Below are 24,054 nucleotides of genomic sequence, written 5' to 3' on the forward strand. Positions count from 1 at the left end.
TTGGTCAGAGAGGGTCAAATAATTTGGAAAATGTCACACATGCAATTTATTATAAAAGATTAGGTCATGTCAAACTTAACACTCATCATCTGTATATGTTGTCATCCTGCAAAATTTATCTCTGTACTTTACACCCATTACAGCAAGGGATCTTTTTGACGCCTTCAGTTTAAATGTGTATACATTGCCAACATCAACACCACCAGAAAAGTAATACCTCTCACATGCAAGTTTTGTTTTAGTTTTTAATTGCACTTTGATTTTAGTGGGTTTTTTAACTGCAATTTGAACAAATTATTGGCTATATCATACCGAGGAAACGGGAGGTATGTGCCAAGCTGGCATAAGTGGGTATCAAACCTGCAACCCTTTTATTACATTTCCAATGCTCTAACAACTGAGCTATAGCAGTTCCTGTCACAGGCAAAGTATCAACTCTAAAGTTTCAATGGGAAGCTGCAAGCCCAGATAATCTTTAAAATGATGCCATTTGGATTTATTGTGAATTTTACTTGGGTCACATATCAATTACAAGATTGTACCGTTTATCCCAAAATAAATATCAAGACCTGAAAATTCTGGTGGCCAGAGGTCTGATTGTTTTTCACACAAACTGATCTTATGAAAGCAGCACTAGCCCACTGGACCTTGAAAATTTATTATTTCTTCCTGTAAATTGAAGAAAATGTGTTTTTTAATTCTTTTGTTCAGCATGTACAGCATGGCTAGAGTCAACCAATCATTGAAATGCCTTATTGAAAATCATGTCCAGTTTTATGTGTGAGTATTTAATTTGGATTTTTAATGTAGCTTTAACAACTTTTCAGTCATATCACTACGATGTCTGCATTGTGGCAGTTTACAGTTATGTCTAGCACTGGGGCATCATGCCGCAGACATGTAGCATGATGTCCCGCTCAGTCACATTATCTTGACACCAGGCCGACAAGTTCTAACACTAACCTCTTAATGCTGAGCGCCTAGCGAGACAGCTGTTAGTACCATTTTTATATCTTTTGTCCACTTTAAAACTGACCCATTATTACCAACTGAAACAAACTGAGGGCATATTATTTGCACCATGAAGGTTATAGTAAATAAAACACTCCTCTCAATCTTCAACACCCCGAATGCTAGAGCACTTACAAAGCTGACTGCTGTTCACAATATTAGAGGGATTTTTTTTATATATGTCTTGAGACCATTGTACACACACTGATGGCTTTCTTCTGAGAAAACATGACACTTGTCAGGTACACTTCAAGGGCTCACAATGTCTCACAAATCCCCCCCCCCAAGAGAAAAAAAGTCAATTTTTATATTTTCTTTTACTTTGCTACTTTTTGGTGTGTATGAAAAGTGGACTTTATTTACATTGCACAGAACATACAAACAGTTCTAATATAAAGTAACCTCAGTGGTTGATTGGAGTGGTGTACAAGAAGGAGGGAATTAAGTATCAGCCAGTTTCTTTTGCATGTGTAAAAACCGGTGACTGAACACATAACCAGTGAGTTTCATTGTACTATCCAGGCGCCAAAGATGCAGGCTTATTTCCAAAACTTATTTCCCAAATATAGTGGAGATTTGATGACATAAATGAGTACAGGATTTAGCAAAAATAACATACAATTTTCACACAATTAGTCGATATTTTGGCATGACAGGGTACATACAGATCAGGAGAACTGACATTCAATGACTTTTCAAAGAGCAGTTACCAGTTTTCAATGACTAGTCACAGTATAAAGTGTTCTACTTACTTCAGTTACTAATTTAAATACAAGAAACAAATACAAAAAAACAATAAAGAAATAAATAAATGTAATGAATTACAAAAGGAAATGATATTTATAATGTCATTGTAACTGGATCCAGATGCTAACCATTGCTATTTAGCTTCTATACTTTCTCTTCCAGCTCAGGGATGCTGCTTGTATTTTATTTAATGGGATTGGTGGTGGCTCCAAAAAGGATGGGGAGGAGGAAACAGACATGGTTCAATATTTACCTAACACCTCAATATCCATCTCTTTCTTCCAACTCCACTGTTAGAATCCTATTGAAATTAAAATCTTTAAAAAGATGTTGCCCCGACTTGTTGATTTTTGTTTGAAGCTTAATCTGCTACATACCAATATATGAATATTGTTATTTACTGAGACCTCCATACCGATATATGAATATTGTTATGTACTGAGACCTCCATACTGATATATGAATATTGTTATGTACTGAGACCTCCATACTGATATATGAATATTGTTATGTACTGAGACCTCCATACCGATATACATACCAATATATGAATATTGTTCTTTACTGAGACCTCCATACCGATATATGAATATTGTTATGTACTAAGACCTCCATACCGATATACATACCAATATATAAATATTGTTCTTTACTGAGACCTCCATACCAATATATGAATATTGTTATGTACTGAGACCTCCATACTGATATATGAATATTGTTATGTACTGAGACCTACATACCGATATATGAATATTGTTATGTCCTGAGACCTACATACCGATATGTGAATGTCGTGAGACCTCCATACCGATATATGAATATTGTTATGTCATGAGACCTCCATACCGATATATGAATATTGTTATGTAGTGAGACACCCTGCTGAAGGGGCACGTACATAGCTAGCTTAACCAGCTGAAACAAGTTTGGAAGCTGTTCTTTATGGATGATGTGAACAATTTTCCACAGCTCACAGGTATTGTCTCTTGGACACTTCTACTCCAAAATAAGATTTTTCACTAACATAAGCTCCGCTAAAGTTTCACTTTCTTGAATCAGGCTTTACTGACTAATACGCCAGATTTATTATCTGTTCCATAATGTTGTATTAGGATTTAAAGTCCATCAATGCAAGTCTGCTTGTTCAAACAGAGGTATTTGGGTCAAATATCTGCATTTAATTTTTAGATTCTTACTTCTTAAATTTACGTGAACTCTTGTATATATAGCTATATCAGCAGTTTTCTTGTCAACGAAAGGGAATCTGCAAACATATCAAAACTGTAAACACTTTTTATAGTAACTTAAACTAAATAAATGTTGTCGTATCCCTGCATTTCTTCAAATGAATTAAAAAGACAGTGAAATATATATCCCCATTTTTCCTATCAATGATAATTTGGTTGTAAATTGTCCCGGTCTGTACATTAGAATTCACCTTGCATTGATTTACTCCAAAGTAAAAACATAATCAAGGCAAATCCAAGAATAAAGTTAACATTACTATTCATTGTCCTCGTACATGAAAACTGAGTAGTAAATTTAAACTTCGAGACAATACTTAACAACGCTCCTCAAGAATATCAAGTGGTTAATCTGTGTTTAGAAGTCCATGAACAATTGCCAAATCAAGTTTGGACCTCTTAATCTGGTAATCAGGTCTATCAAGTGTTCGAAAAGTTACGAATTTGCCAGTTTTTGCTAAAGTCGAGTAACATATTTTCGAGCTTTCAAAATGACATCACAAACTATGTGTACTACTAAAGTCATGTTGGCAATGCATTTTCCGGTTCTGAAGACTCACTTTCAGGAAAGGATATCAATTAAAATTCTCACTTTGAACACTTTTCCAACTCCAACAATCTGATCACTTCATAGCTTTAAAAATAAACTAAACCAACATTTATAGGATATGGGGTCAACAATGTTGTGATAGAGTTTTGGGCTTCATACATCAGTTAAGTTTTTTTTCTTTGATGATTACTTATCATAAAACACTTTCCCGGTGAGATGGGGTGGCTGTATAAGAGGGGGACCGCTGTACATGATAAATGGGCACATTTTACACACATATTAACCATACTGATGTTGCTGTGGATGCTGCTTTTATTTATTATACTGTCGTAAAAGTATTATGTTAATTATCCAGATAATAAAAGAAATCCTCAGCTAAATATCTAATTTGTCCATCCTGTTACACGAGTTACAAGTCAATGACAGCAATATTTGGAAAAGAAAATTGACAGTTATCTTCCAACTGTTATTTTATAGAAGATGGGATACTAAAACAGTCATCCCTACAAACTTTTATGTGAAACTGAAGCATATAAAATTTGGAGAATTTGTCCCACAGGATTGGCTGAGGAGCATATTGCAAATCTCATACTGTCTGTATAAATGTCTTACCATCAGGTGTCTCCATAATATTGATTCATACTGTCTGTAAAGCATGTCTTATCTTCTGGTGTCCCCATAATACTGGTTAATACTGTCTGTATAGCATGTCTTACTTTCAAGTGTCTCCATAATATTGATTCATACTGTCTGTAAAGCATGTCTTACCTTCTGGTGTCCCCATAATATTGGTTCATACTGTCTGTATAGCATGTCTTACTTTCAAGTGTCTCCATAATATTGATTCATACTGTCTGTAAAGCATGTCTTACCTTCTGGTGTCCCCATAATATTGGTTCATACTGTCTGTATAGCGTGTCTTACTTTCAAGTGTCTCCATAATATTGATTCATACTGTCTGTAAAGCATGTCTTACCTTCTGGTGTCCCCATAATATTGGTTCATACTGTCTGTATAGCGTGTCTTACTTTCAAGTGTCTCCATAATACTGGTTGATACTTTATGTATAGCATGTCTTACCTTCAGGTGTCTCCATAATATTGGTTCATACTGTCTGTATATCATGTCTTATCTTCAGGTGTCTCCATAATATTGGTTCATACTGTCTGTATCTTCAGATGTCTAGACAATACTGGTTCATACTGTCTGTATAGTATGTCTTACCTTCAGGTGTCCCCATAATATTGGTTCATACTGTCTGTATAGTATGTCTTACTTTCAAGCATCTCCATAATATTGGTTCATACTGTCTGTATAGCATGTATTATCTTCAGATGTCTAGACAATACTGGTTCATACCGTCTGTATATCATCTCTTATCTTCAGATGTCTAGACAATAATGGTTCATACTGTCTGTATAGTATGTCTTACCTTCAGGTGTCTCCATAATATTGGTTCATACAGCTTATAAAGCATGTCATTCATTCCCTTCTGTTTCTTCTGTTTGTGAAGGTAGAACAACAGCTGGAATGTACAAGAATTTCTGTATAGTGAAATCATACAAAACATTTTGCAAATTGGATGAAAATTACAATTTGTTTTCTTAAGGACAAAACAATTTTCAGTCATGTTAATCTAACAGATTATAACACTTTAAACATGTCAGTAAGGCCACAGTGTTTACACATGTAAATAGCTTTGTTTAGTTTAATGCTTGCAACCATTTTCAAATCAGTTGTTGTTGTTGTTGTGGAGTTTAACGCCATTTTTCAGCACACGATAGGCTCTGCGTGGCAGCCAGTATTAATGGGGGAGGAAGAACCTGGGAAAACCCCGAAAAGTTCCATCGACCCACGAGAAGCTACTGGCAAGCTTTCTCACATACCCACACTGGAAGAATCTTAGACTCGAACCCACGCAGACAGAGGTGAGATGGCAGTGATCCGTAACGGAGAACGCTTTAGACCACTCAGCTTAAATCAGTAATCATTTAAACAAATATGCACATGGAACATATGGTGCTAGCACAGGTGCATATACAGGAAGTACAGCGTGACCCCATTATAGCACGATCCGTTATAACGCAAATTCAGATATAACATGGTCACAGCGTGGCTCCCAGAATTTTATATACACGTATTTTTCTCACACACAAAAAAAAAATATTTCAGAAAAGTACTCCCCAAAAACGTAAAAAGTTTATTATCATTTTGGGGAAGAGATCGCGCATGAATAAAACAAGACGATCGTGGAGTGGCTCCTGAAATTTTATATGTATTTTTCTTGTACACGAGAAAACGTTTTTTCTTCTTAAAAGTACAAGAAATAAAGTGCAAAATGTTTATTCTAGGATCGCGCAGGGCTTCGCCAATGTCACAAACTGCGATTTTATTTTTATTAATTGGCAGCAAAATAAATCGTCTGGTGATTTTTTTTTATTGCCGACCTTGTTGGCTGTTTAAACTTGTATATACAACCATTGGTTTGGAGTGGAGAAATTCAGAGGCCCCATGAAAGGAAGCTATAAACTTGATATAAAATGCACTGAAATTTATCTATTGTTACATAAACAATTTCTTTGTCCATATGGACAAACCATCTTAACAGTGCATTGTCATATCATAATCCACTTATGTTGACATCGAGCATGAGTACTGTATGTTGTGAGAAATCCGCTTTTTTTGTTGTTGTTGACACTTCTGGAAATGGAGATCAACCGGACAAGGCAATTATCTCGTAATCTATCTTTCGTCAGATATTTGGCCGCTCACTAGTAATTAACATATTTACATAGAATGACATTTGTGTGCAGATGGTATGTAAAATTCCTGTTCTTTCCACTCAGAATTAAATCCTTCAAAACACTCATATTTTCTGTACTAATCCTTGTCATCAGACCAGAACACCTGTGTCTCTATCGTCCATTGACCCTTTGTTAAACTGAGTGGAAGGCAGCATCACTCCGCAACCACAAATGTAATTTTTTAAAAATCTTACTTGTTGGTTTATTCAATATGCATGGAGGAACTGTAACTACAAAAAACCAAACGAAGGCCAATTCCTTTTTTAAAAATGTACCCAGATTAAATAATTTTTGCTTAAATTTCAAAGAAAACATTACCTTTGAAGTACTGACTGTTATGAAAATGTACTAAGCAAATGGGGAAAAAAATCAGTCTCAATCATGCAATACAATTATTTGATGTTGCCGCCATAATAAGAAATGGACATTTGTTTGGTTCTCTAAAGCTGGCCTTTAGCGGTGACTTCAATAATGCATGCACATTTCATCAAGGAAAGTCGACTACAATCTTCAATAAAAACAAAGAACTTTTCTTCAAAGAAGTCAGTACCAAACTTAATAAAAGTTTAAAAGTTTCCTTTTTGCAGGGAAAAAGTTTGTGCTTACGAATGCTACCAATGGCGGCTTAAAATGCAAACTAACTTTTACCCACATGGGACGTACTGAAAAGTAAATGTGCTTCATCATTCTTTACGTGATTGTGCTATGTTTATCCACTGAATTCAGACCTATATGAACTGAGACAAAATTATTGCATATTTTAAATCTGTGTGGAATTTTTTGATGGAATTACTTGTATTGTGGATTCAATGTATGTGATGAGATTCGCGGGTGAGTACACAGTGTTGATACTCTATTCATGCTATACATAAGATATGTATATATAAACAGTATACATGTATATGTACCAATCCATGGTTCTCTAAATAAAGTACAATATTATATATGCCTTATCTGTTTTCACTACAGGTGTATTTCTCATTTAATATGCATCTATTTAAGATGCTAACTGTGCCAATGAAGCACATATTTTACGACCTGCATTTATTACCTACCCCCCCCCCCCACAAATTTGTTGGGGTACATGCATCATTTTCTTCAGCTAACTGACCTAGTTGCTTATAACACGGTTCGGCCTATAACATGGTCGGGTTCTATGGCTCCCAACTACTGTGTTATAGCGGGGTCACACTGTATGTCTAGAAACATTATCAACTTTTTCATCTCTCTCTCTCTCTCTCTCTCTCTATATGTGTGTGTGTGTGTGTGTCAGAAACTGTATAATCAAACAAATATCACAACAAGATTTAAAAGACTGCATCAAATGAAATGACTGTGAGTTGAACAATTTATGTTATGCACATTTTCAATGGCTTTCATAGCTGTCAGCTGTAAACTGAACATGCAGATCAGAGGAAACACTGAGTTTTGAATCAGTTCAATTAAATATCATTTCATACCATGCTCATGCTTAGACACTGTGTTAAGCACTGAAGCCTTAAACCTGAATGTGGGAAAAACAAGTTTAAGTGATAAGAACAAAACCCGTTCATATCATCCTAATTATGTGTAGTTCTTTAAGCAGATTTTTAGTAAATATCATTAGACTGTATTATTATTCATCTGTTTTTCTGAACTGGTTACGTACCTTTCAAGCTAATATGACTGTCTTATTTCACTCTTTGATTACATCTAATACCTCCATCTAAGTCAACCAAAAAAGGCCATGAAAATTGTCCCAAAATGTCATGATTTTAGAGTCCATGAAAATGCTGTCCCAAAATGTCATCATTTTAGAGTCCATGAAAATGCTGTCCCAAAATGTCATCATTTTAGAGCCCATGAAAATGCTGTACCAAAATGTCATTTTAGTGCTAGAATTAAACATTTTGTTTGATTGGAAAAAAATGTGTACAGACACATTTAACAAATACAAGATTAAAATTAATTAAATAATTAAACGGAATTAAACTCTCATGCAGTTTTCTGTAATTTTCATCTCTGGAGAAATGAATTGGAACAGGGATGCACAAATGACTGTGAAAATTCTAATGGCTGATAATAAAGATACAAGATTCATCCATACAACTGAAAACATGTTTGCCAAGTCTACTTACTGTTCTCAAAGCTGGGAAGATGGCATGGTTACCCAGAATACAGTGATGCATCAAGTCCTGTATACAGGATGTCTCCAACTTCTGTCAAAACAAAAGCAGAACTACTTCCATAACTTGCCTGGAACAGTCCCCATGGTTTTCTATTATGTACCCCAACCCTATTCCTAACTGACCCAGGGGAGATAATCCAAAGTCTATTAAATATGTCTTCCAGCAACGACTATGAGTATAAAGTTCTGGTATAGCTAACCTTTGACCCCATACCTGGAACCTCAGTTGAAAGACCTAAAACAAACTTGAATCTTCTTGCAGATGGTTCTGGATGAGATGGAATAATGGTGAGAGAGCGATTGTGGGACAAACACTGATCACAAATCCACTCTATTAAAGCATGGGAATTATGAAGAAAATAATTTATCACTTGCCATTATAGGTGTACCTATTACCAGTATACCTCTAGGATTTTTTATTCATAGTATATACCATGGTACTTTTACACTGTACTGGAGTTTCAGTAGTTCCATCAATAAGGATTGTACCAACATTCCCCAAATAATCTTCTTACAAACTGAACAATATTAACAGCATGGTCTCATCTGTCATGACATAATAATTAAAACAATTATTATTTCTTTTACAAAACAGCAGCATTTGTCATAAATTAATTTTGAATTATACAAATATAATTATATTTATGATAATCTAATCACAAGTGTGATACATGACATGTATGCAGATAAATATTCAGGGCAAATCGCAATGTTTGAAAAATTTCAGATTTTAAAAAATTTAACTTTTTAGTTATTAACTAGTATATGTTAAAGTGTTAAGTACATTTGTTTCTTCATAAGAATCTGAATCAGTCTAAGTCTTTTTAGGCGATCATTTGTTTTCTGTTTGAATTTTATGTATTTTCTCAAATCTACTAAATATTTTCTCTTTCCTGAGTATGGGTGTTTTATGTTTACTAGCCCTCTCTGGTAAATATCTTGCCTGGTTGTTAGCATCCGACTCAAAGTTTCCCTCCTTAATATAACAAAAGTGTAGCGAATAAATCCAAGTATTCAGTGTCAATACTTGCCTGTTTTTTTATCAACAAGCTCTCTAATGTCAGTACAATATCTTTCACATGGCATCAGCTTTAGTGTAAGCTTAATCATCCCACTTTAGTTACAGATTTTCGATGACAAATAATAGAACTGACATACACATGGCAAATTCATTTACTGACCATTTACTGGGGGGGGGGGCTGTGATTTTCTTTCTAACAGAGACATTTTATTTTCTTTTATCTCAAGATAATATCTTCCTTCAAATATTATAATGGATATATGGTCCTATTTTTTCCTATAAAACAAAACCAGATATTTTTCTAGCTATTAACAAATGTAATTTTTTAAAAAAAACATGATTCAGGCCATTGCTAAAGAACATTAAATTCTTGGTCACTAATATGTTGTGGAATACAGTAGCACATATCATATAATGCTCAGAAATAACACGGTACACCATGGTACAAATCTGTAGCACCCAGATCTAGTTACCAATAAAGCCTATGTCTTATTTTTGCACAGATGTATACACAGATTATGGTCAAGAAAAGTCTTTAGCTTATACAACTGATCTTAAAATAATTAACTGGACATTTGCCGTGAATGGACAATGATAAAATGAGTTCTTTATTGTCCTATATTTTCTATGTGAATTTTCCATGTGTACTAAATAAATTTAGCCAAAGACAAAAAATAAAACATAAAATCAAAACGTTTCAGTCCAGTCGATTATTTAAGCTAATTAGACGAGACGGATTATAATGGCACTATGAGCACATTATTCACTATGCTCAGGAAACGGGAGCTAAGTGCCTTTCCCAAAAATGCTCTGAGGGCTGTTCCAGTAAAACATATACCCCCCGGAGGGAAGGCACTTTCAAATTCAACCAACCCACAACAGAAGCAATTTTAAAAAATTATGATCCACCATCAGATGTGTTTTAATCGAGAAACACTGCCCCCTATAGAAGTATATTTTATAAACATAATTTCTGGCTATGGGTTAGTGGGCGGTAGAAGCGATTTTAATATTGGGTTGGGGACAGAAGCGATTTAAATGACAGCTGGCTGGAGGTAATCTACTGAATTCTTATAGATCATATAATCTACTGCACATTTTTATTTGTATTCATTCATTATAATCAGTCTTTTGTCCTTTTGTTTGTTTGTCTGTCAGCCAAGTATGTCTCTGATACTGTGAAATCAAAAATTTTCATGGTGGCTTATTATTTGTAGATGTCACTGAACAGTCCCTTAATACCTACTAATTTAACAGCCATAAATACAGATTTTATAATAGATATTTCTATTCTAATAAAGAAATCATGAATTTGTATCCTTAATAAACTCTGTGTTTACTAAAGTGATCACTATGTCTTGCTATTTTTCTTTGTTCTCAGGCATGCTGCTTTTGATTAGAATAATAGTTAAATCTTGTATTGCTTTAAATGCGTGGTCAGATTCTATGATTCCTTGTCATTATTTTTTTCAATAAATGTTTTGGTAAACTTGTATGATTTGTCAGAAAAATAACCAATGATGCCTGTGGAAGTGATGTTGCATCATTTGTCTACTTTTACACTATATAATTTATTGTAAGAACATCTTTTTCAGTTACCGATGTCTTATTTTTATGCCTTGTTACAAGACTAATATAAAGTTATAAAAAAAATATAGCAAGTCAAACATTTTTATATCATAAGCTAGATTTTTAAAAATGGATGAAAGTCAAGGAATCATTTTTCCCAGAGCACTCATATAATCAATGTCATTGCAGTTAACTGTATTGTCAACAGCAGCAACATCATCACTGATGGCCTAGCAGTAACATTCTGCACTTTCAATCCAGTTGTCACAGGTTCTATCTCCCACTTCTAGCCTTTCACATGAGACTTACACCTATGGCCTGAGGGGCTTTCATGGCAGAGTTGTATAAGATGCTTGTCTTGTGATACAGATCTGAGGGGCTTCCATGGCAGTGGTACAAGATGCTTGTCATGTGATTACTTGCCTCCAATGTGTAAATGAGAATGTTGCCAGTTACTTGTGGAAGGTCAGTGGTTCTACATTAGTGGTGTTTGGTGTCTCAAAAGGATTTGGATTTTCTTCGGCAGTAAAACTGGCTGCCATACATAGATTCTCTTCATCTGAAAATGGTGTAAAGGCCATAATGATCTACTGAAACCCCCGAGATCTCATGTCTAAATGACTTCAGCTGTTGGAGATAAACATCAAATCAACAGAGGCTCCATGTGCCCAAGTGTACTAAGGTGCTTGCTTTTACATCACTTGCACATCTCACAGAGTGAGTTTATGTCACAGATCAACCAATTTAGGTTGGTGGTCTTTCGGGGTTCTTCCTCCACCTAATATATTGTTAAAAAATCACCAAAAAAACCCAAATCAAACCACACTAAATCAACTAACTAATCAACTGTGGCAACAGCAGCAAAGGTACTAGTCAATCATTTTTGCCACAGCTGTATAAGTTTATAACTTTTGACTCAAGTAATTTTTGTAGCCCTTAGAATATCGTCAATTATACCTTTCTGACAGTTACCTAAAAGTCATCATCAGTTGGTGCAAATGGATTTTTCACGATGAGCATATGAGATGGAAACATCTTGAGCAATCCTGCATCACACACTGCCGAAAAGTTTACATTTTAGCTTACTTAAATTTTCTCTTAACAATGTTCATTATTCCAGCTAGAACTGTTATAACTTATCCAAGCTATATTCACCAATATCTGGAGATATGCATCTGTAATAAATATTTGTAACAAAGTATGAGAATGCATCAATGTTTTTCAATGATGCATTTGAATTGAGCAACAACCACAATCAACAAACCAAGAAATAAAATTATTCACATCTCTCAGGTAGAAGTAGGGTATAATCATAATCTGCCAAAAGATTTTTAAATTTGCCAAATATTTTTTCCAACCATACTGATTCAGTGGACATATCACCAGAATGGACAGAAACAGACCAGAAGGTTAAAATCAATTTGATACAGCTTTTAAGTAGCTAAATTCATATTGGTTTAGTTAACTGTACACCCTTTATTGTCTTCCTTTTGATGAAATTTCTTACTGAAGCTAAGAAAATAATGTTGCATACATAAAAAAGGAGGCACACTTCTACTCATTATTGTTTTTATTATACTTCTCCATTCCAGCCTGTTCTAATGATCTTCTCCCACCACATACTGTTTGTCTTGTTTATTTGTAAATTTCTCACTTACTTTTCCTACTACTATACAAATGTTCTGTGAATATGCATATCAGTGTGAAACACAATGGGAAGACTAAATCCAAGATTGAAAACCTCTACATTTCTGGATGTATTCTGCTTGGATTCCATATTTCTGCACAAAACTCAAGAGTTCAGGACTCTCTGTACTAATTCAGTTCCAACTGTAAATTTGTGCAAACACCATGATATCAAAATTCAGTAACTTAAAATTTTGAGTGCTCATAATCAAATTTATATCAGTATAGACACATCTATGATGACAGCTTTTGTGAAAAGAAAACCATAACAGCCGCACCATTTTCTGGATCTATAGAAATTTGAAATGTGTGCTTTCAATACTGCACCAAAGAGTCAGCTGCTGATTTCAGTAATGAGTCGTCCAAACTAGGGTCAGTAAAGGGATGGAAATTATGTTAATAAAACAATGTCCCTCACTTTTTTCAGTTACAAGTAGGACAAGCTCTCCAAAGATTGTTTTTACTAAAATCTTACTTTCATTATCAACCAATCAGGGACAGTCAAACCCATATATACTATATTTTATCTTAACTGATTTATAGTATGGTTCTTGTTCTTTTACATCTGTAGTAATGTGAGTCCTTTAACAACTCTCAATGGTTGTAAGACTTTTTCGACCATGCTGAATGGACACACTGTAAGAAAATGTTCAAGTAACAGAAATACCATGGGATAACCAGAGACCAATGAAATCAAATAGTCAAGTTATCTCCCCTGCAGGGATGCTGCCAGGATTTCAGGATGTACTCTAAGTTTTGTGTGTGTGTGATCTCCAATGAGGAAGTGGTGGTGGTGGGAATAGCCATTGTTAAATATCTCCCTAACACTTAAATACTGTTCCACTCTGTTATGGCTCTACTGAAATCAAAATTCTCAAAGAGATGTCATCTCTAGTTGTATAGCGATTATTACCGTGATGTCATTGGGCATGGTCACGTGGTTGTGGTGGGGTCTTGATTGGGATGGCATAAAGACCATAGGCCTACTCCATATTTGACAGCTAATTATGATGTTGTCAAAAGAATTAAAATATTTCTAGCAATTCAGTTGGACTCAGATACTTGATTCATAGTCAATGAAATGGTTCTAAAATTGATGTGTTTATTTTGGAGCTATGTTCCTCCATCACATTCAAGATTTGGATATACCAAAGGTGAAATTGGTACAGTTGCATCCTAAACTACTATCATGGCTACTTCAAATGTTATTTAGTGTGAGACTTTAATGCAAGAACTCGTAGCTTCAGTGATTTTTGGGTTAAATAAATTAATTTCTTCTCAAACAACTCAATTTGGTGCAGATTACATTGTTTTTTAACGATATGGTGAGAATTCTTGATGTGTAAAAATTGCGCAAGAAATGAACAACATCAGATAAGAAAATTACTACTGCTGGGAAAATACTAATAGGAATATATAGAAATAATGATATAATTATTTAAGTAGAATATGTGGTGACAATATGTACATCATTTGGTCATACATTTGCATGATATAAAAGTTTGTCTTTTTATTCTTTTGTTGCCACAGTGGTTCTGCCAACTAGAGATCTGCACACACTTAATTATGTTGTGTGGGGATTCTCTGATGTTCCATATGAGCATTAATCTGTTAATTGTTTCTGAATTTAATATGATCCTCCTCCTCCTCCTCTGTGTACGAATATTATTCTGTGCTGTGAACTCCTTTCATTGCCTGCTGTCTGAAACGCATGTGCATAACTAGCTTGAACAAGTTACTGTTCTTTATGGTTGTGCAATTTTCAACATCTCACATGTATGGCCCCATGGGTATTCTCTCTTGGATATCTCTGTTCCAAAAAGAAAAGTTTTTAACCAGAGGTCTCATTAGGATTTTAAAACTAAGAGCCCATGGTAATAACATGAGTACCACCAGGAAAATTTGCAGTCCCCTCTCAGAAAACTATGCAAATTATAAGAACTATTGGTTGCCATAGAGTTTAATTTCTACATTCTTTATAACACTGACATAGCTCTTGCTTGTCCATCAGAGTGAGTCTGAATTTTTTCGATCCAAGGAAGGTTTTATTCAAAGCACTAAGCTAGGCATCACAATTTCTTACACTTGGCTACTGTCCCTTCCAAACTATTAGTCTCAACATGTCATGATTCCGAGGTCACGTGCACTGCTTATTCCGTTACACTCAGAAATGAACACAATAATGAAAGCTAAAGTTGTTTATTTGATGTACTGCTATAAATGACCACATGTACATCTTTGGGTATTTCTGCCTCTGAATTCAAGCACTGTAAATATCAGTAGATTTTCCCACCAGCTGCCAGTCAAAGCCTTTGATCTTGCCGCTTAGCTATTGCAGCATGTTCTTTTGATGTACTCTTATAATGGTAACGACGGGGCGGGGGCGGGGATTTCAACCACTAAATTCTGTCATTGTAAATATCAGCACAGCTAACTGATCAACACATTTTGCAGGTGACTGAAGCAGGACTAGCAAGTCTCTGAATTTTACCGCCCACCTAAATAAAAAAAATTGGCGTCCAAATACGCGTGATTATAAGCGTTTCCAAGACCTCTGTCAGTTTTCACTAACATGAACCCTGCCCAAGATTCCCATAGTCTGCTTGTTCAGACATGGGTATCTTGAATAATTATAACCGGCATATTGTCCATCCAACACGTACATCAGACTCACACTCAACATCAATTTTGGGCTCAAAATCACACACTGGCATTTCCAGTGACATTTTCCCAATGTCCAACAGACCAATATACATGAAATTCATTGTCATCATAGCTATCACCAGCCAGTATTTGCCGACTGAAAACGTTGTGTGAAGACAAACCATATTGTGATTCAACCATTTTGGTTTCCTGTGTGGCCCTTATTGGAAACACGCATTTGTAAAACTTCCACGACGAAAGTAAGGCTAAAACTCCATAAAATGCTTGTTCCAGGGCCAATGAACCAATCAAATTAAGTTTAACAGCCATTCATGTCGAACTGAAGTATCCAGATATCTGGATGTCACATCAAGCGCTGTGAGACAGCTGCGGCAGTGCAAATTACATTTAAAAGTTTAATAAAAATGGCATACTGCGCAAAGCACATTTTTTTATATCCACAACGATGATGTAATTTGCTGAACATGTATCACTGCTTTAACAGTACGCAAATTCGTACAAATTACGTGCACTCGCGTGTACTGGCATCATTTTCTGACCCAATGTTTTATTCACGTTAGACCGCTAGGAGGGGGTTAGATGCGATTTTAAATATATAGTCATGTTTTTTGTGGGGTTTTTTCTGACAACCCCACCAGCGATTTCTCATTTTGTTAACACAACCCACAACAGAAGTGACTTTCCTAACCAACCTTCCACTGTCAGAATCAAAATAGTTCGAAACACAACATCCCACATAAGTTTTTTTGAAGTGCCATCCGGGAAGTTGGGGGGGTATATGTTTTACTGGAACAGCCCTGCAGCAACTGACCCATGGCTGGCCTGGGTGCTGCTAATTAGGGAAAAAGAAAAAATATGTAATTTATGCCTCATTTCTCACCTGCTTTTGCTTATCCTCTGCTTGTTTCCAGGCCAGGAAGTACACCTCACCATACCGTGAATGCCAGGATCTACGGACACAGCACAACATCATATAATTTATGCAATGCTTTGTTTTCAACAAATTCTGCTTTTTAAAAATTAAAAAACCTGAATCTTCTTTTGGGATTTTAAATAAAGAGAGTTAATTCCCATCCTCATTTTACTTTATCAACTTTTGTTATTGTCCATTCCATATGTATTTATTTTAATGTATCAAAACTATTTATCTATGTATCCATAATCATCCCCATTTTGTCTTGAAGGAAAATAGAAATAATGAGAGCTATAGACAGTACTGAAATAGAGATAAGAAAAAAATGGTAAGATTTTAATAAAATAAGAAATGCAGGTTAATTTGACTAAAATTAGAGGCAAGTAAAAAAAACTTGTGTACATTTGCCTTGGACTGGGCTCTTTTCAAACTATACAAAGATTTTAGGATTTTATAAGTTTATTTGCATGATACCATACCTTGGGGCATTTGGAATGTGGAACTTAGTAATTCTGTGAAGCTCAATAACAAGGTCACAGTCCAGACTCAACACATACCCAAGAAAGCGAACACCCTGAAAAAGATAAGGATAATCAGACCATGTTCTTCCTGGAAACAATCTTATTATTTCATACAATAATATTATTTTTGAAGGAACTGGAAGAAAGTAATGGTATCTAAATAAATAAATCCAAGATTTCTTGTGAATTGTCTGGATTCTTGGCATGATCTGTTTTCAGTTAATACCAATACTTGTTGAAGCTCACAGCTTGTCTCAATGAGTCAGGCATTATAGAGTATAAAGTTCATTATGAAATAGCACTGTCCCCACACTGGTTAAGTCAGACCTACTTCAGCTTGCACACTGCCAGACTCTGGGAGTTTCCTAACCTTAGGAACTTAATTGACTTACTAACTGTGGAAATTTAGCTCATTCCACCTGCTGGTCATTCTCTTTATGACAGCTAATATGTAATAAATACTATGAAATCTTAAGCTACACAGGTAATGAACAAAGAAGAATAAATAAATATGCAGACAGGCCATGTGTGTGTGTGTGTGTGTGTGTGTGTGTGTGTGTGAGAGATTTTCATCAGCTATACTAAGTACACAAAGATCAGATGGATCTGGCTATGAAGAATAAATAAGAAAGAAAATACAATCTGACCTTAAGGAAGCCAATTAATCAAGAATAATAGGGAACAAAATACTGAAGTAGCATATTAAGGTATACAACAACTGTATAATATTCCATGCAGTATCTGAACACATAAATTACATACTCCAGATTGTATATGACCACAGCACGATACAATTCTATTTAACAAGAGTTTTTGTGGTTCAAGCATAGCTCAGCCAGTTTTAGAAATAAATGTCTGTTAGTTTTGTCTTCATAACTTCCATGTACAGGGCTGGACAAATCCACTTGCCCAATGCCCAAGACAAGCTCAAGTCCGCAAGGTGCTTGCTATTGGGCAAGTCAAAACAATTCAGCAGTCAGGTTCAATTCATATTATCTGATATTCTGCACATTTTGAATTTTGCAAATTAGCAATAGTACACTGACAATTTTTTTTGCATTTATATGCACCACAAACTTCTATTACAAAAATGCTTACGCTTTCATTTATCTCTTAAAATTATTTTTATTTCACAAGTCTGTCACTTCCATCTTGTAGTCAAGGTCAGTCTCACGTTATTGACACAGACACGATAATGTGAAAATTTATTATTTAAAACAAGCTTTAATAAATAGGGAATGAATATTTATATTTAAAGTTGCAAACAGTTACAATTAAACCCCAATATTTTCAAGGTCAGTAGTCCCCCTCTTATAAGGCCACCCCTGTTGCAGCAGGGAAATGGCCTTATAATGAGGGTGGCCTTACTAGAGGGGGATAACAAATGCGAATAGTAAATACATATGAAGAAAGTCACAAGTACATTTAATTCTAAAACATTTAATATTTTCATTTAAAAATCAAATGCATGTTGTAAAATAAATGTAAAACAAACTGTTTCATCATTTTCAAAAGAATGTTATGAATAACCATTGATATAGTTTTAAAACTGTCTTTATAATTATGTTAAGATCACATCATCTGTCACTTTGCTGGTAAGTCTAAAAAACAAACCAGTCTCGTCACAATTAAAAATATCCTGGCTGTCATATCCCTTGCATATATCGTTTAGTCTTTTGTTCCAATCTTCGACAACTTCATTACTAACATCAGCTGATTCTCCACTAAGGACAGGACACACTTATTATTGTGTCAGACTTGAAATCTGTGCAACCATCCGTTACTTGCAGTAAAGTCATCATATTCCATTTCAAGTGATAAAACTGTTGCATTTTCTTGGATCATTCGACCATTGAGTGGAATTTTCTTAGCATGTGCAGTGCAAAACCATTCAAAAACCTTGTCATTCAAATCAGGATACAAACATCTCCTGGCGCAAACAATCTTCCTTTCTCTGTCCATTCCACCTTCCCACTTCTGCAAAATTGTTTCCTTATCTTTCACAATATTGTTTATCTGAGTCTTTCTGACATCACAGTTTTCTGCTAGGATCCTCTACCCCCCCCCCCGCCCCCCACTTTCGGTCAGTTGAATTACTTTCAATTTCTCTTCTATACTGAGGATTTTTCTTTTCCTCGATGACATGTTGATCTTTCTGCAGCAAGTTATTCAAGTTGCCAACTACAAGACTAATAAACAATTTTGTATGCATTTAAACAAATTGCAATGTGTTTTTAAAGGAAGTTATCTTGTCATGTGATTCGTTGGTCGCAGTCTGGTACCCTGTTTTTATACATTTCTTTACATTAAGTGAGAGAAGCCAAAACGGCTTCGATATGTACCATTAACATCACACAGATTTGACCTCGCGGCCATTTGGATTTGTAATCTTGACAATTATTGTCAGTAGTAATAGCCACTAATTATCAAAGTGAACAAGCTCAACATCTTACTAAGGGAAGTGATAAAGGCTATCAAACCATTTTCCTGCTGACTTGTGTATTTTACATCAATAATGCCACTTCTCAGCTGTTACTACTGTTCAATAACTGTAATTCTCAGTGACTAAACCGGACATCTCATGATAACACAACAGCAAGACTAATCGGATTACATGTACATACCCTTTTGTATGGATTAAAATTTGAGTCTTTCTCTGCTTTATGGAATAAATGTGGCTTCTCATGAGGCATAAATGATATAATATTAACCTTAGTGGTACATGTACTTTAGTCAACACTTCTTTCAGTAACGAAAACCTGACATCGGGAAACAGAAATCATATTACTTAACACAAGTTATGAATAAAATAATGGTTCAGGATACATATTTAACTAAAATGCGGCCGCTTATGAGGGGGTAAATTTTATATTATTGCACTAATATGCTGGCCGCGTTAGCCAGGTGGCCTTTCGTAAGGGGCACTTTTGAACACAAACTCTTCGGTGCCAATGGATTCTGGCCATTAGGAGTGGGTGGCCACTGGTGGGGGGGAGGCATTCAAGAGGGGGACTACTGTATATGGGATTCACTGACCTTAAAGTTACCTTGCCACAGGAAATGGGCAAGCAGGGTATCACTAATCATAATTCTGCTAAAGGCAATGAGCAAGTAGGGTCTCACCAACCATTATTCTGCCACAGGCAATGGCCAAGTAGGTCTCACCGGTCATCATTATTCTGCCACAGGCAATGGTCAAGTAGGGTCTCACCAATCATTATTCTGCCATAGGCAATGGCCAAGTAGGGTCTCACTAATCTGTCTAAATAAATGGTCTTATCCAATAAAATGTATCCTGCTTGCAAATCTTGTTTTGATGCATGTAGCCACATTTAAGGTGCCTAGGTGAGCAGAGTGGTTTAATAAAAGAAGTCAAATCAATATGGATATAAACAGAAAAACTATGGGTATTTTCTAAATGTTTTTATGTCTGTTTAAAAAAGACTATAACGTTCATTTACAATAATTTACTGAAAACATGGACTAATGATAACTAATGGAAAGACAATCTTTTCAGTAGTAAAACCATAAGAAAGGCTGCAGATGTTCATGATGTAATAAATAGTCACCTATCGTATCATATTGGATAGGCATATCAAACATGTCTTTCTCTTACTGGCAAACTGTGTCACACATAACCATGTGACAATCAAAGAAAAGAAAATAGTATCTCATTCTCACCTCATCTGTTTGGAGGTACCTGGGACTGCCAATACACTTGAATAGTAATTCCTTGATATTATCACTGCTCTGGTTGGAGAAGTTGATCAGAGAGAGGGCCTCATGAATGGCCCATACCCTCTTAACCTCTACTTTCTGTAAAGAGATAATTAACAGGCAATTTCTTGACATTGTAAGGTTAGTGTCCTGAATGTGATACAATTTTAAGTATATTTAAGTAATTAAATTTTTTAAGTATTCAACTGATTTTGGACCAAGTTAAAAAATATCTTAAAGGCATAACTCAATTTACAGCACATGGCACAAGGATTGGAAAAAAGTTCGATTAACTAAGAATGCCAATGAAATGGTGTGACCAGGTCATTATTTATTCTCAAACTGTGAAGTTTGCATATTGTCTCAAAATTTGTATCATATCATGCATTGCTTATTCATAACTTTGCCTTCACTCTTATCGTATCATACACAATGACCAAACAGGGAATTATTTTAGTGGTGGTTAAAGTTTTGTGATTTTAGCGGTCCTAGACTGATTATGCGCAAGTAAATCTTGTCAATATTTATTAACTGCCAAAAATAAATCTGTGATCTGCTGTGAAATAAATGTTTTATCGGCTGTGAAATAAATATATTATCTGCTGAAATAAATGTATTATCTGCTGTGAAATAAATGTGGCTGTGGGAAGGCAAAGAGAAAAACAGATCTGGCCACAATTCTCCTAATTTGTTACATGAAAATGACTCAGTCAAGATAGAAAGTACATAAAATAAAGGTTTCTTCTTTCTTGGGGGTATCTTAATGTTCAGTATAAATCAACAAGAGCATTGTCAATGGCACATTATACAACCAACCCTTATTTAATAGCCCTTATGTAGGTACTAGCAGGGCATGGTTCACTCTGGAAATTGCTGAACATCAGGTCTCAATGGATCTTTGGTCAATGTATGTGGTATTGAACTAAACTTACTTTGCCAGCAAAGACTTTATATGACTTTTGACCTTTCCACCCCAGAATGTATGGGTTTCTTTATTAACCTAAGTGCAAGCCTATTATAAAGTTTGGTGAAGAAATAAAATTTACTCTGCAAAATCTATATTTATTTGTGCCAGTGATCCTGACCTTTGACCTATTGATGCACTGGATCATTAGGCATCTTTCATATCTTAAGTGCAAGCCTTCCACAAATGTTGGTCAAGGTACATGTTACGAATCTATGGTCACAAGCTTAAGTAACAAAAAAGAAGCAAAACCAACAAGTTTTATAAAAGTTAACAAACAATTTCAGTCATATTATTAAGATTATTATTAAGATTATTATTACTAATTGTCAATGTGTGTGTGTGTGTGTGTGTGTGGTTTGGGTTTTAACATAGGTTTAATAATTTTTCAGTCATATTGGAATGATGTCCGCAGTGTGGCAGTTTATAGTTATGTCTAGCACTGAAGCATCATGCTGCAGACATGTAGCATCACGTCCTGCCCAGTAACATTATCCTGACCCCAGGCTGATGAGTCTTAACACTAACCTCTTAATACTGAGCACAAAGCTAGGCAGCTGTTAGTGTATGATTTGACACTCTAACAACTAGGCCACCAAAGTGGTCAGTAGCTGTTAGCACCATTTTTTAAAGTCTTTGGTATGACTCGGCTGGGGATGAAACCCATGACCTCCCGCATCCGAGGCATATATTCTATCTACTAGGCCAGCAAAGTGGTTGTCAATACATATGTAAACATTTATTTATAAATCCAATGCAGTATTATACTCAAAGTCACATAGGCCAAACTGAACTAAAGATGTTCTGTACACATTACAGCCATGAATAAGAATTATGCAAATTAAATAAAATCATGTAACAGGAGTTACAAAAATATAGATATACATGTACAAAACAATGTATAGAACTAAAGTTATTATGTAATAAATATAATTTTTGATCAGTGGATTTGATCTTTGACCTTTTTAACTATTGAATCTTTAGGCTTCTTTCTTATCCAACAAGTCATCCACAAACCATGACGAATACATATGGTTAAGGACCGATATTTTTGCAAAATCCATTTCCTTCTTTCAGTCACAGTGGCCTTCACCTTTGAACCCCAAAATCGATAAATTTCTTTACCACAAATACAAGTTATTAAAAAAATGCAAGCCGCCAAAATAGTTTCATTCAGGTCTTTGAGGTGGAAGTAATGTTATCTGGGGTAGCCATTTATCTTCTGTCAGTCAATAACCTTGACTCCTGGCCATTTAAACTCCAAGATCAACATTTTTTTCATTAGTTGGAATGAAAGCAATCCATAATGGCGGCAACAATTCTTCCTTTTAATCCCGATGTATAAGCCAGTCAAAAACTCATTTTAACATTTTTCTATTATTCTATACAACTGGCTGGCATAGCCTTAAAATTAAACACCTCCATTGATTGATTTGTTTTCCGAGACTTCTCCCTCACTGAATAGTAAATAAATCATCTGTATCTGTCATCAGTTGTTTGCGACATAACTGAGAGTGGCTAAACCTAAGCCAAAACAAAACAAAAGATGTTGCTACAGGTAGAAGGTACAACTGGTTATCACATGCAAAACATAAACAGCAATTTATTACCAATCACTGAAAGACTACTTATCAAAATTTAAACTTACTTTTTTGGCAAAACAGCTTGAATATACAGCCACCTATTTAGCTCAAATTTACCTTATTTCCAGCTATGTTTAAACTTTATCTCTTTTATATCTATTGCACAACTTCTACAAAATTATAGTAACACACTCTCAATAGCTGGGATGTTGGTGCAAAGTAGTCCTTCATTGTGGAGAAAACCTGAGAATTGTGAGGAAACAACCTTGAATGGACACCTGCCTAGTTACATATGCAAAAGCAAGTGTGCTACTGCTGTCTTACCCAGGCCACATTACTTGCTACCTGACAACTCAAGACACAATATTTATCCTATTTTGTGACCTGATTACATTGGCTGTGGTACAATGCCTTGAACTACATTAAAAGTCCTATACCTTCCCACGCCATCTAATTTTCATAGCGTTTCTGGCTATCTTTATCTGGGGTACTGTATATACTTGCTTATAAGCAGAGATACTGCCAGGATTTTATCTAATGGAGGGAGCTCCCCATTTGTCACTAAAATAAGACAGAAGTGAAGGGAAAAAAAAAAAAGGGGGGGGGGAAATGGCCATAGACCAATATTTACCTAATGCTTCAATATCCATCTCTTTCTTCCTACACCACTCTGTTAAAGCTCTACTAAAATCAAAATCTTTAAAAGATGTCACCTCTATAGTTGCATAAGCTTTAATCTTTTGATTGTTTCTGAGCATAATCTGTTCTTTATCTGTGTATGAATAATGTTCTGTGCTGAGAACCAACAATTCAGTCTGATGTCTTAAGGTGCATATACCTAGCTAGCTTAGCCAACCTGAATGACTGGGTTCTTCATTAAGTACAATTTT

At 35.2% G+C, this 24,054-nt stretch overlaps 1 protein-coding gene across 1 annotated transcript in view; it reads right to left on the reverse strand.

Moving 5' to 3' along the window:
• The window catches only part of LOC149791606 (condensin-2 complex subunit G2-like), a 169,280-nt gene that overhangs the window by 112,381 nt on the left and 32,845 nt on the right, over positions 1-24,054 (reverse strand). The window contains exons 6-10 of the mRNA XM_089970158.1: positions 20,582-20,716; positions 16,859-16,953; positions 16,347-16,416; positions 8,477-8,557; positions 4,988-5,080 (exon numbers count right to left, since the gene is read on the reverse strand). Coding sequence (XP_089826284.1) covers positions 4,988-5,080; positions 8,477-8,557; positions 16,347-16,416; positions 16,859-16,953; positions 20,582-20,716 — 474 coding nt within the window. The remainder of the gene's footprint in view (positions 1-4,987; positions 5,081-8,476; positions 8,558-16,346; positions 16,417-16,858; positions 16,954-20,581; positions 20,717-24,054) is intronic.

This window comes from Sinohyriopsis cumingii, chromosome 9, assembly GCF_028554795.1.
Source record: "Sinohyriopsis cumingii isolate HCF-2022 chromosome 9, ASM2855479v2, whole genome shotgun sequence".
Taxonomy (NCBI): domain Eukaryota; kingdom Metazoa; phylum Mollusca; class Bivalvia; order Unionida; family Unionidae; genus Sinohyriopsis; species Sinohyriopsis cumingii.